The sequence below is a fragment of the Alternaria triticimaculans genome, assembly GCF_023758025.1.
Source record: "Alternaria triticimaculans strain BMP 0046 chromosome Unknown scaffold_7, whole genome shotgun sequence".
NCBI lineage: Eukaryota > Fungi > Ascomycota > Dothideomycetes > Pleosporales > Pleosporaceae > Alternaria > Alternaria triticimaculans.
The window spans coordinates 26,879-39,346 of record NW_026055964.1 but is presented as its reverse complement, the minus strand read 5'-3'; the positions used below and the strand labels follow the sequence as shown (position 1 = coordinate 39,346).

At 52.7% G+C, this 12,468-nt stretch overlaps 3 protein-coding genes across 3 annotated transcripts; 1 reads left to right on the top strand and 2 right to left on the bottom strand.

Moving 5' to 3' along the window:
- Window positions 1-2,199: 2,199 nt before the first annotated feature.
- J4E78_005421 (uncharacterized protein) lies at window positions 2,200-4,800 on the bottom strand (the record flags this gene model as incomplete). Its single annotated transcript, XM_049366041.1, has 1 exon — window positions 2,200-4,800. One exon carries the CDS (start codon window positions 4,798-4,800, stop codon window positions 2,200-2,202), a length of 2,601 nt encoding a protein of 866 aa, XP_049221767.1.
- A 1,547-nt stretch (window positions 4,801-6,347) lies between these two features.
- J4E78_005420 (uncharacterized protein) lies at window positions 6,348-7,439 on the top strand (the record flags this gene model as incomplete). The annotated part of the gene is made up of 1 exon (XM_049366040.1): window positions 6,348-7,439. One exon carries the CDS (start codon window positions 6,348-6,350, stop codon window positions 7,437-7,439), a length of 1,092 nt encoding a protein of 363 aa, XP_049221766.1.
- A 283-nt stretch (window positions 7,440-7,722) lies between these two features.
- J4E78_005419 (uncharacterized protein) lies at window positions 7,723-11,815 on the bottom strand (the record flags this gene model as incomplete). Its single annotated transcript, XM_049366039.1, has 3 exons — window positions 7,723-8,414; window positions 8,463-10,496; window positions 10,555-11,815. The coding sequence occupies 3 exons, from the start codon at window positions 11,813-11,815 to the stop codon at window positions 7,723-7,725; spliced, it is 3,987 nt and encodes a 1,328-aa protein (XP_049221765.1).
- Between the last annotated feature and the right edge of the window lie 653 nt (window positions 11,816-12,468).

Genomic DNA, 12,468 nt, shown 5'->3' with positions numbered 1-12,468 from the left:
GCAAAGTCAAGATGAAGTGCCACAAGACGGCACAAGATACGCGGTGTGTCAGGTGTACGCGCAAGTCGTTACAATGTGACTTTCTTGGCCACCGGCGTGGTCGAAAACATGGCTTCAAGTTCGTCATGCCTGCTTTTTCCATGAGGCAAAATGACTGATGTGTTTTGTAGATTGCAGAAACCAGGCTCAAGAAGTCAGCAGGATGCTGCGCCACCATCATGGGATGGTGAAGCTCAACATGTTGATCATGATGTTGTTGTAGCGGGTGATGCGAATCCGTCAACAAATACACAATGGACTCAAAGGTCACCACCTTCTAGACTGCTTTCTCGACCCCGGTCAACGCAGCGTTCAAGCCAAGAATTCTGGACGGAGAACAGAGGCTTCCGGCTTTCTGATATTCTCAACCGACAGATCACAAGAGGAGACTTCTCCTTGCAGAATGTGCTGAGTACTGAACACGGACATGCCTCAGAGGAATGCACACAGGGCACCTCCGATAACGATCCGATCAGCAAAGGCGTAGTCAACCTTCATTTTGCTACCGATTTGTTTGAAGGATTCATGAAGCACCTCAACCCCTTCATCAGCCAATTGGATCCTACGCTACATACCTTCCAATACGTCCGGGGGATATCTTCGTTCCTATTTACCGCCATTTTGGCGGTAGCGGCAAAGCTTTTGCATCCTGCGCTACGCAAAAATTTGCTTTCTCATGCTGAAGAGCTTTTCTTGGAGGGCTTGCGCAGTGGTGCAAAATCTGTTGAGACGGTTCAGGCCATACTAATTTTGACATACTGGAAGGAGCCTCGCGATAACCGTGCATGGTTAAATGTAGGCCTCGCTATCAGGATGGCCATCGAGCTTGGATGGCATCATCTTGGGAGTGATGGAATGAGACCCCCGGAGAATACGACTGATCTTCAATCGGTGCGATTCAGGAACATGGAAAGAACCTGGTTGGTGCTCTTTGTCTACGACCGAAGGTAGGGGTAGGACGGTTTCGAACATATCACAGGATACTGACATGTGTACAGCATCAGTATGCAGACCGGTAAGCCTTGGATGATTGAGAGGAGCAACTATCTAGAATCAGTGAGCAATTGGTACCTACATCCTCTTGAAATGGCGAATGACCGGCTACTTTGCGCATTTGTATCCCTCCGCCTCATCACTTCCACCCACTTCGAGATGATGACGACAAAATATGCTCAACAGCAAAGAAACGACACGTCACGCTATCGATCCACGCTACGTATGATTGATGCAGAAATTGTGAATTGGCAAAAGAGGTGGACTGGGAAAGTATCTGAGCGAGGCGAGGACTGTCATGTAAGTAAGGTCCATGCACGAAGTGATGCGAGAAGTGTACTGACTTTGTCCACCATTCTTAGTCATTTTTGATCCCATTCTATGGCAGCTACGCGCGGCTACTCTTATACACTTCCTCACTACGCGCATCCATCAAACTGAAGGATATAGTGACTTCTGTCGATACAGAAGCTATCTGGAACAGCTACTCAAGCGCGCTTGACATGCTTAAACTCGTTTCTGAAACTTCGGCATCTCAACTATTGTACTTTGCTCAGGACAGTGTGCATGTCATGATCGCCTATGCCGCTGTATTCCTCATCAAGGTATTTAATAACTTGCCTTTATAAAGCCAACTACTTACATTGAATATAGCTCTTACTTTCAGCACCATCATATATCCGGTCCGAGATGGAAATGCCAGCGCTGGATAGCATTCGCAATGCTGCGACAGTATTCGAGAAACTTCAAGCGCCTACCAGCACAAGCTGCGCATTACAAGCAGCGTTTTTGCGCAATGTTTCCACTCAGCACGAAGCAATGCAGGCGCGTCATACATCTTCGCTTTCGCACGTAGCGGCCGCGTCCACCGCGGCCTTGGACCCTGCCAGCCACCAACCTGCGCCCACCCATGCGCAGACTACGCAGAGGCCTGATATCACCCCAGCGTACAATGATCAGACGACCTTTGGTTCTGCGTCGGAAGACGCATCAACCCTCAACATTGACTTTGTAGACGACGAAGCCTGGGCCTTCTTGTTCGCCAACGCTGGGTTTAATATTGGCCAGGGCGCATTCTTGTCACAAACCTGAATTCCGGTGACAACGTCACGCAATCAATCGTTTGCGATAATACTGTATATATGTTCACGGTTTATTATAGCCCACTTAAAGAACCACCTTTCCCTCTACCTTGATATTGCTCGCCGAGAATCCGACAAGGAAGTGATACTCGCCATGTACAAAATCCCAGTCTTTCTTCTGCTCGGACCAGATCCTCAAATCATCCATAAGCACCTCCAGAAGAACATCTGTTCCCTGACCTGCCCCGAGGTGCACTTTGGCAAATGCTTTGAGCAGCTTGGGAGGCTCACGCGCTGCCTCCGGATAGGACACGTAAAGCTGAACCACTTCCGACGCAGAGACGGCGCCAGTGTTTGTCAAAGTCGCAGTACAAATGATGCGCTCAGAGCCAGATGTGGCAGTAGAGTTTGCGAGATGTACAGCGAGACTGCCAAGTTCAAACGTCGAGTATGTGAGTCCATGGCCAAATGAGAACAGCGGATCGACTTTGTGCTCGTCGTACCACCTGTATCCAACGTTCAGCCCTTCTTCATAAGGTACGATCAGGTCTGACGTGATCTTGATAGCGTCATCTAGTGTCTTGGGGAACGTCACCGGCAATTTACCGCTCGGACTGACATCACCGAACAGCAGTCTTTCAAGCGCCAGGCCAATCTGCTGGCCTCCATACCATGACTGCATCACGGCATCTACCTCGTCGATCCAGGGCATGAGAATGGCCGAGTTGGTGTTGAGGATCACCACTGTCTTCTTCGAACGTTTGGCGATTCGTGATATGACTGCGTCCTGGTCGCCGGGGAGAGAAAGGCCAATGTTGCTATCAACACCTTCGGAATGCCTGTCAGACGCGAAGACGATGCTGATATCAGCATTTTCTGCGAGCGAAATCGCTTCTTCGTCCCTTGCTTCGTTGCCTACATCCACTCCCAGTGTGACCCCGTATGCGCCAGTGGATAGCGAGTAGCCCATGGAATAGTTCAGGGCCAAGGAAACCTCATCTCCGGCTGTCAAGTTCGCAATACCTTGAACGGTGTTTCCAAAGTTCGCTCTCGACATATTGGCGACGACTTGTCCGTTGATGTAAAGTACGGCATCTCCCTGGCCGGTCAGGGAGAAATGGTACATCCCGCTCGTGTTGGCCTTGAAGGTGCCTTCGTAAACGCAAGAAAAGACTTGGGGCCATGACACCCAGAGCTCCTTTGGGAAGGAGGCTGCGGTAATGTTGGGTACGAAGTCCGTTTGGTTGATGGGCCCAGAAAAGTCTGTGGTGGTGTAGTAGGTGACATTCAGACCATCGTTGACAAACATGCTGGAAGGTACCGTTAGAAACTGCCCGGTGCCAGGATAGGCCTCCGCGTAAGTAACTGTCATGTTGCCTTCTTTGCCAGCTCGCTGCTTCAATGCGTCCAAAGGCGATTGCACTACCATTGTCGTGTCGATCACGAAGCCGCCGTGGTTCTCCGTAACCTGGCTTTGGTTGGTTCCGTCAACACCGTATACGGCAACATGCTTGTATTTCTGTCGCGAGAGAGGTAGCGTATGGTCGTCATTCTTAAGAAGAACGGAGCCGTCCTCAGCCATCTTCTGAGCCAGATCAAGATGGGATTGTGTTCTTGCCACCGACTCTGCATCTCCAGTGACTGGATTGTCGACCATTCCAAGCTTGAACATATATCGCCACGTTCTTGCAACCATGTCGTCGATGCGCGAGGCTGGTATGGTTCCGTTCTCGACAGCCTCGACCAGAAGGTCTCCGTAGTAGGCTGGAAATCCATATGAATCCTCGAGAGAACCTCCAGGCATGCTGATATCTAGACCAGCCATTACAGCGCCAACCGTACTTCGTGTGGAGAAGTACCAATCAGCGACAACGAAGCCTTGAAACCCCCACTCTTGTCTCAATGTAGTGTTCAGAAGCCAGTCGTTTTCGCAAGCGAAGAAGCCGTTCAGCTTATTGTAGGAACACATTATAGAGGCGGCATCTGCCTCTTGAACAGACGCCTTGAAAGCAGGTAGGTAAAGCTCGTGCAGAACCCGCTCGTCGATGTGGACGTCAACGGTATCCCAATCAGGACCCACCCCGAATCTGTTAGTGTCTTGATTGTACCCAGCAAGATGCTTGGGACAAGCTAAAGCTCCTTGACTCTGGACACCGAGGACACCCGCCACGGCCATTCGAGAGGTCAACCATGGATCTTCTGAGAAAGTCTCGGCTGCGCGGGCCCATAGTGGCGAACGGAGGATGTTGATAGTCGGTGAGAGAACGACATTGCGGCCCTTTGCCATATGTTCCTGGGATAATGCTTGGCCATAAGCGTACTCGAGGGTAGTGTTCCACGAAGCCGCGGCGGCGATTGGGGCCGGGAAGGTGGTGACGTTGTTCAAGTTGTTTCCAACCCCAGCCGGGCCATCTCCCATGCAAATTGAGGGTACCCCGAGAGTCTCATTGCCAGAGATGTGTCCTATACAAGGGTTGACTCCAGTTCCGTTGTCATCGAGCTCGGTATCGCCTTGTACCATAGCATATTTCTGGGTGTTGTTCAACTGGTCGAGGAAAAGTTGCAATCGCTGTTCGTTTGGCAGTGTTCGATCTAGCCATGGTCGATTTGCCAGGGTCTGTGATGATGCATGTACCTGCGTCAAGGTGTACAGCAAGCCTGTCCAGACCGTGATGGAGACATACATCTCGCGGTGAAATAATCGTTCTTCGATCGAATGTGGCAGACTTGAAGATAGCCAGAGTTAATCATTAGGTAGACAAGGTACCTATGTGTGCCCTAGGTATTAGTGAGTTTTGCGGACATACTGGCATGATTACTCCGCACTCCGCAATTTGTCCCTGGGATATGGTAGCAGGCCGATAGAGAAGCCGAGATACCGGTATCGTGATAGTTAGTCTGGATGAATGCCGATGCTGATAAAGTCGACCAGTAACATTTTGAAGTACTATTCTATCTCTAGAAATGATCAGATTATCTGCGCCGGCCTCTTATTGTCGCCTAATGGGTCGTGTAGTGGGCCTGGCATTAGCGTGGCTGGTTAAACGCCGGCGGTCGACATTGAATGCCGGTGTCTTCAGGCCCGAAGTGTGGTATTGATTCAGCTAATCCGACATGCGGCAGCAAATGTCTTCCACAACTCTCGTATACTTGGGCGCCAACATTTCTCGCGTCTAATCACAAATCGGTCATGTTCGTTGAACGTTTCCATATATGAGTGGTGCGCGACACCCAGAACACGCCATGTATTCGATGACGGCCGGCGCAGCTCGGTGCCCAGGTGGTGTCGGTAGGTTCGCGGACGGTGTCATTTCGCTAGGCGATTGCGAGCTAATCGGTCTAGAGCTGATGGGTATGTCGCATGTCTGATTATAGGACGCAGGTGATGGACATAGCTAGAACGCGTAGCATAGTTGAGCGCAAAAGTGGGAGGCATTGCTGACGCTGGGAAGCTGGCGCTGGGCTGCCATGGGGGAGCGCACTTGGAGCCGAAGGTCACGTGCCAACGGCCGCTCGGTGCCCGTGGACGCCGATGTCCGACGCTAGCGTTCTTTGGCCGCCATGATGCCGCTCGCGACCTTGAGATTGTGTCGTAGCTCCAACCTCAGCGCTATCACTCCCTCGCTGCCATGTAAATAAACAAGCGTCGGCTTGCTTCAGGGCGAGAGGAACTTATCACGATTCTCCATTTCTTTTGTTTATTCCTTCCATGTTGCTTCTCCATCGGCGTCCACTGCGAACTCCAGGTCGCATCACAAGCTCTCCAGGGCTCGCTGAGATTCACAGTACTTTCTTCATCGTCACGCGCGCAGCTGTTTTGAAGACCATCAGGGTAGTGTCATGACCTGTTTGCGCAAGATGGTCAATGGCGATGTATTGACGTGTTCGCCATTCAAACATACCTCCCTCCTCATCACACCCGGCGACCGCCCCCATTGATGGGCACATTGAACTACCGCAATACTATATGAATCCTCCGCTGTTCGTAACATCCAACACTTCCAACTTCACGCATCTCCAGACCATCGAACGCAGCCTCAGCACTACACATATACATATAAATGGAAGACCCAGGCTTGTATACATTTCTGTTCTTTCCCTCATCCTCTCGCTTCCTCTCTCTGTTGCTATATCTCTTAGGTGTCTCAAATCAGAGCCATCACATCTGCCAGCTCATCCTGACTCCAGCTGCTACCCTTCGCTGTCATTCCCACACATTTCCCTTGCTCACCAATGGCTGCTGGCCCTCCCGTAGGTCAACCCTGGCTCGCCAACGTCGGTAACAACCCCAACATCAACCGCGAACCACCACCTCCTCCCTATAACGCCGGTCCTGCACCTCCAGCTCATCAACCCGGCGCACCCGCAGGAGGTGCCCAAGTCGTTGTAGAACAGCAACACGCCCCTATCTACGGTCCTCCCCTCGGAATCGGCATCGGCGGACCAGCATACGGCATCCCCCCACCATTCGGTGGTGTCGGTATAGGTGCGTTCCCACCCGTCTTCCCACCTGTCGGCGTCATGGACCCCTTTATGATGGGCGGCATGATGGGCGGCATGATGGGCGGATACATGGGACCTGCTGGCGGTCCACTTGCTCCTATCCGTGCGGGCAACTTTCTTCCAGGTGCTCATCACGGTATAGGCTTTGGTCTGCACGCGGGCGGTGTACCGTTCCCACCGCCTCCTCCAGGCGCTATCGCCGGCGTCGTGCCTCCTTTCGCTCCTGCAGCGCCGTTGTGGGCGGGGGGTGGTCTCGCTTTCGGTAATGTACCTGCTATGGGTGGAGTTGTTGGTGGAGTCATGCCTGGTATGATGATGGGCGGCGGTATGATGCCTGGCATGGTGGCTCCTGGTATGGCAGGCGCCCAGCACTTCCGTCCCGCGCCCATGTTCCATGACGGAAATCACGGACACCCAAACCAGCCTGCGCAGCAAGATGTCGGCCAGATCGCTGGCGGCATCCCCCCGGGAGTCATGCTCGTCGAGTCGGCTGAACACACCATCTTCTACCGCATCACAGGCAACATCTGCCCTTGGCTTTCTCCTGGCTCACAACTGCCTCTGGAACCGCTCGCTGCGGCTAGTACCACCGGTCTCAACCGCCTCATTCAGATCTGCAACGATGGCACGCCAGAAGACGAGTTGGAGCATTGCGCGGTTACGGAGTGTATCGAGTTGGGTAACGGGTTGTGGGAGAAGGGTCAGACGTTCAAGTACAACGATGCTGTTTCTAGGGTTTTGACCATGAAGGATGCTGGTTGGGACAATACGAGGAACAGGGGGAACGGTAACAGCCTTCATCTCTGGGGCCACCGTCTCTAGACGCTGGCTGGATGTTCTGTATGGTGCCGAAGAAGCCTTCTGGGCTCGGCGGTCCTTGACATTTCTCGCTGCTGGCACGGATTACGTCTTATGATGGCCTGGTGTTTTCTGCATGCATGGTAGGCGCTGGGTCTATTTGTTGTTACTGGATGATGTTGATGATACTGCATCACTTTAGCTATCTTCAACGACGAATGAGTAAACGGTGTATGAAGATATTCATGAATTTTGATGCATCAATTCGAGCCGCTCAATAATGTCATAATGCATAGACGCAGGCCAGCTATCCTGACTGTGGTGCCTGATTGGTTTGCTTCTTCTTACCGCCACCCAACTTCCTCCACAGCTTGTTTATCCAGCGTTCCTTCACCATCTTCAGAACGACATAGGCGAAGAACCGATAAACGATAGCGCAAATCCCCAGAGCCATGAGATTCATCTCCGGGTTCTTGTTCAGTTTGTACAAGTCCAGCACCTGCTCTCCGGTTTGGATAGGGCACTGCCCATTCACCTTCTGCCACTCTTCACACGTAAACTCCAGGCCACGTAGCGTATACGGCGCCATATTACCAACGGCCCACTTCACAGGCGAAAGATGATTCCATGCCTGCAAAAAGTCTGGAACATCCAGCGACAACACACCACCCATGACCTGCGCAACACTGAGGAAAACCGACATGCAGTTCACTGAGAAGCCAGTATGGGTGAAGAGCGTGTTGAAAGCGATACCTAGACTCTCGCCGCAGCTGGTGATGCAGAAGGCGTTGAAGGTGATAATGAAGTACGTTTGCGCATTGCGTTCCAGGCCCACGGCGAAAACGGCAAGGACGGAGAAGACGAGGCAGCTTATGATTTCGAAGGGCGTGGTTATAGAGATGTAGGTCAGGAAGAAGGCTTCGACGCCGTAGATGCGGTCGTCGTAGTCGCGGTAGAAGACGTCTCTCTCGATTGGGTAGACGGCGATGTTGTTGAGCACTGACCGAGGTTAGCATGGTAAGAGGATGTGGGCAGGATGTTACATACTGCCGACGAAGTAGAGCGGGGCGATCTCGACAAGGAATCCCATTCTGTTTTGCACGTATTCGTAGTCGGTCTTGAGCGGTGCAAAGTAGAGCGCAAGCACGATACCCAATCCGACAACTTGCATGACGCGCGCGATCAGAATGTCTGGCTGCCTGAACATGTTCTTCGTCGCACGCCGAATCAAAATCGAGTACGCTGCTGCAAAAGACGAAGGTTCTCGTGCCATGCTTCCCAGTTCCGCCGGCGTGGTAATCGACCCAGTTCGCGCGACTGGGTAGACATCAGCATTCCACGACTCGACCAACTTGCGTACTTTCTTCCGACTGGCCGCCTCACGTCTCTCGTGCTGCAGGTCAACAGTGATCAGATCGAGTGCGAAATCCGCTGGGTTGACGTGGCGAGGACATTCGTAGCCTAGGTTGGCGAAATGACCCAACATGTTGTCGGCAGGGCCGGCATAGATGGGATGTCCACCGCGGGCCAGGAGCAGAATGTTACCGAAATGTGCGAAGAGGTCGCTGCGAGGTTGATGGATTGTGACGATGAGTGTGCGACCTTCTTGGGCTAGACCGCGAAGTACGTCCACGATGGACAGTGCCGTGAATGCATCCAACCCAGATAGCGGCTCATCAAGCAACAGTACGCGTGGTTCTGTCAAAACTTGGACTGCGATAGTGACTCGACGCTTCTCACCACCACTAATGCCTTTGACAAGATCGTTACCGATGAGGTTATCTGCGCAGTCTTTGAGACCCATCTTCAGCAAGATCTCCTCGGCTTTCTGGATTTTCTGTTCTTTCGACATCCACTTCGGAAGTCGTAAACCAGCTGCATAACGAAGCGTCTCGCGCACTGTCAGCGACGCCAGCAGTGCGTCGTCATCCTGGGTCACGAAAGAACAGATGGAGTGGACGACCTCTTTGGCCGGGATGAGGCCGTTGTAGCTCATGGTACCGTACTGCTTGTACCGCGTGGATGTGTCGTCTTTGAGTCTCATCGCCATGCTGTTTAGCAGAGATGTCTTCCCAGAGCCCGAAGGTCCCATGATGACGTTCAGCGACCCCGGGAAGAAGTCGGCGGTAAGAGGCTTGATGATGTCCTTGGTCCAGCGCTTCCGTAGCGAACGTTTTTCCACGTCCATTCCATAGCCCTCTAAACGGATGTCGATCGTCCGGACGTTATCTGCCACACGCTCGCTCATCTTTTCTTTGCCAGCAGAGGCGTCCATATTTGACGGTCTGGCACGAGCCATGGCAATCTCGGCGTTCCAGAACTTGAGCAGCACGCCTGCTCCCACGTAGAAGGCGATAGCGAATCCAAGAAGAGCAAGTATTGGCCTCCAAACCCAGTAATTCGGGAAGCCAAGAGAGTCCATGATGAACTCTCCGTCGTACTCTTTGCAGGCTGGGTTTGACCGTCCGCCCTCGTATGGACAGTCGTAGAAAGAGCCCGAGAATTCGTTGGCGCATAATGCTCCAAAAGCGTAGAAGACATAGGCTGTCCACTTCGTCCAGCGTACGTAGATGGGGATCGTGTTCGACTGGATAAAGTAACCGCAAGCCATAGACTGTAAGGTGTAGGCTAGATTAGCCACCAAACTCGCTCCAGCGAAGTGTCTTGAGCACGCGACACAGGTCATAGCGAAGCATACGGCGATGTACTGGTGTAACAGTATGATACCGAAGAACGTAAGGAACTGGCCTCCGTCCGCGCGAAATCCGCAGAAGAAGTAGTAGATCAGCGAGAAGATGAGAGGCACTGGTACGTCCTCGAGCAGAATTCGGGCTAGTCGTCTGGAGATGAGAAAGGCTGGTATGCTGACGACACCTTGTCGTGCCTCTTCGTCGAAGAGTTGGATATCGGTCGTAAGTCGATATGTCTCGTAGAGCAAGATCAGATAGCCCTGCAGCGCCGCTGCATTGTACAATGCTCCTTGTCGGGATCGTATACCAGATAGTGAGCCATCCAGCTGCAAGAAGATCCACCCTGTAATGACTGCCATGCCGATGGCTTCAACAAGACTTCCAAACAGGCCTAGAGTCAACGAAGTTAGCGTGCGCTTAATCTATAGAGCTCATATTGAACGTCTTACCCATTGGGTCACGAATCGTCACAGTCCAAGTTCGTGCGGTCAGTACGCGAGTCTGCTGCATGAGTGATGTTTTACTGGCACGTTGCTTCTTTCGTTGATCATGCGTCATCGTAGTGGCCGGAGCTGGTGGTTCGGACTTCTCTTGAACGCTACTGCTGCAATGAGTCCGCCATGCTTCTATTACGCGACCAACTCGATCCTGTGCCGCCTTTTCTGCTTCCACGCTCCGATTGTCAACACTGACAACGTCGATGAGATACTCCGCTGGATTTGTAAACGGAGGCATCTCATGGCCGAGCTTCGCAAAGTACGGAAGACAGTCTTTTGCGCTGCCAGCATACGCAGGACTGCCCCGTGATAGGAGGATGACATTGTCGAAAAGATCCCAGATCTCGGAGCGCGGTTGGTGGATGGTGACGATGATGGTCCGTCCGTTTCGAGCAAGAGTCTGGAGGGTTTTCACCACCTGGTGGGCGCTTGTCGAGTCGAGTCCAGTGGTCGGCTCATCCAGCCACAAAAGCGAGGGATTTGATAAGAGCTGGACGCCGATACTCGTCCTCCTCTTCTCTCCGCCACTGCAGCCCTTGTGCGCGTTGTTACCGATCCTGGTATCTGCAGCTTCTTTCAAGCTCAGCTCCAAGATGACTTCTTCCACCAGCTGTTTCCTCTCTTTTGCGTCAACAGAAGAGGGTAGTCGCAGTTGTGCAGCATACGTCAGAGTCTCTCGGACCGTCAGCGTCGGTAGAAGAATATCCTGCTGTATGACATAGGCGCTCCTGATGCCGGATGCATCCTCGCTACCGTTGAATAGGGTCCTTCCTGAAGTGGCAAGTCGATTTCCTACGGCCAAACGCCCACTCATGGAGTTGAGTAACGATGTCTTTCCGCTTCCACTTCCGCCTATTATGGCTGTGAGGCTCCCACTTGGCATGTCCGCCGAAATGTCGTCAAGTATAGTCTTGACATGGTTGGTCTCTGGTGACGCCTTCTTCTTGGAGAAGGCGCGAGCGAGAGCAGTGGGCGATTCATCGACTGAAACTGTGAGGTGTTCCAACCGCACAGAAACCGGGTCAACTGCGCGCAATGAGATGCCGTGGTTGTCGCTGAGATCGGTAGTTGTGGAGTCTCCGCGGAGTGCTGTGGGAGGTGTTGCAGGCGCCGCTTCTTCTTTGGGGCCGGGCGGAGCGCCAGCTGACGCCGAGGGTCGCCCTTCCTCGTTTCCCTGCATAGGCCCTGGCTCCATCGTCTCTAGTGACTCCATACCTGGGGTTTGGTTAAATGTTCATGATAACGCAGACGCAAAGGATGAAGCGCGCAGCGCGCATGGATTTCTTCAGTCGCCGCTCACATGTCAAGACGGAGATTCTTTGGCGCGATACGACGTTGTTCAAACACGCCCGCCTCGCTTGCCAGCCGACCTGCATGCAGGGGCTTGGCCGGACTCTTCTCCTACAGGTCTCATTCTTACTTTTCTATAGTTCGCAGCTCCTTCTTTTTCACTTGCAAAATCATTTCGATGGCTTGCAATATGTTGTTAGCAACTCACATCGCGAAGAAATGGTGTTGTTCGACGAGCCTGGCTACGGCTGACAGCATGGAGGAGGGTTCAACCTCGCAGAGCTGTTCAGACCGGGGGCGGGCAAAACCCCAGCTCGGAAGAGCAGCGTTCCAGCCAACTTGCCAATCTTGGGTAGCGGAATCCTGCGCGAGATGCATCTTTATGCAAATGGAATTTGAGCAAGCAAAATAAACGACGCTGCCAATCAAACCTTCGAACATCCAGTAGAAAGGGTACAAATATAGACGTCCGAGGCGATTGCTCAGGGTTTGTGTTGGTTAGGCCTCCTCTCTGTTCCACAGTTCGTTGCATTGCGTGGTGCTGGCTCCTCGGGGGACCTTTCGATAGTGCGCGTC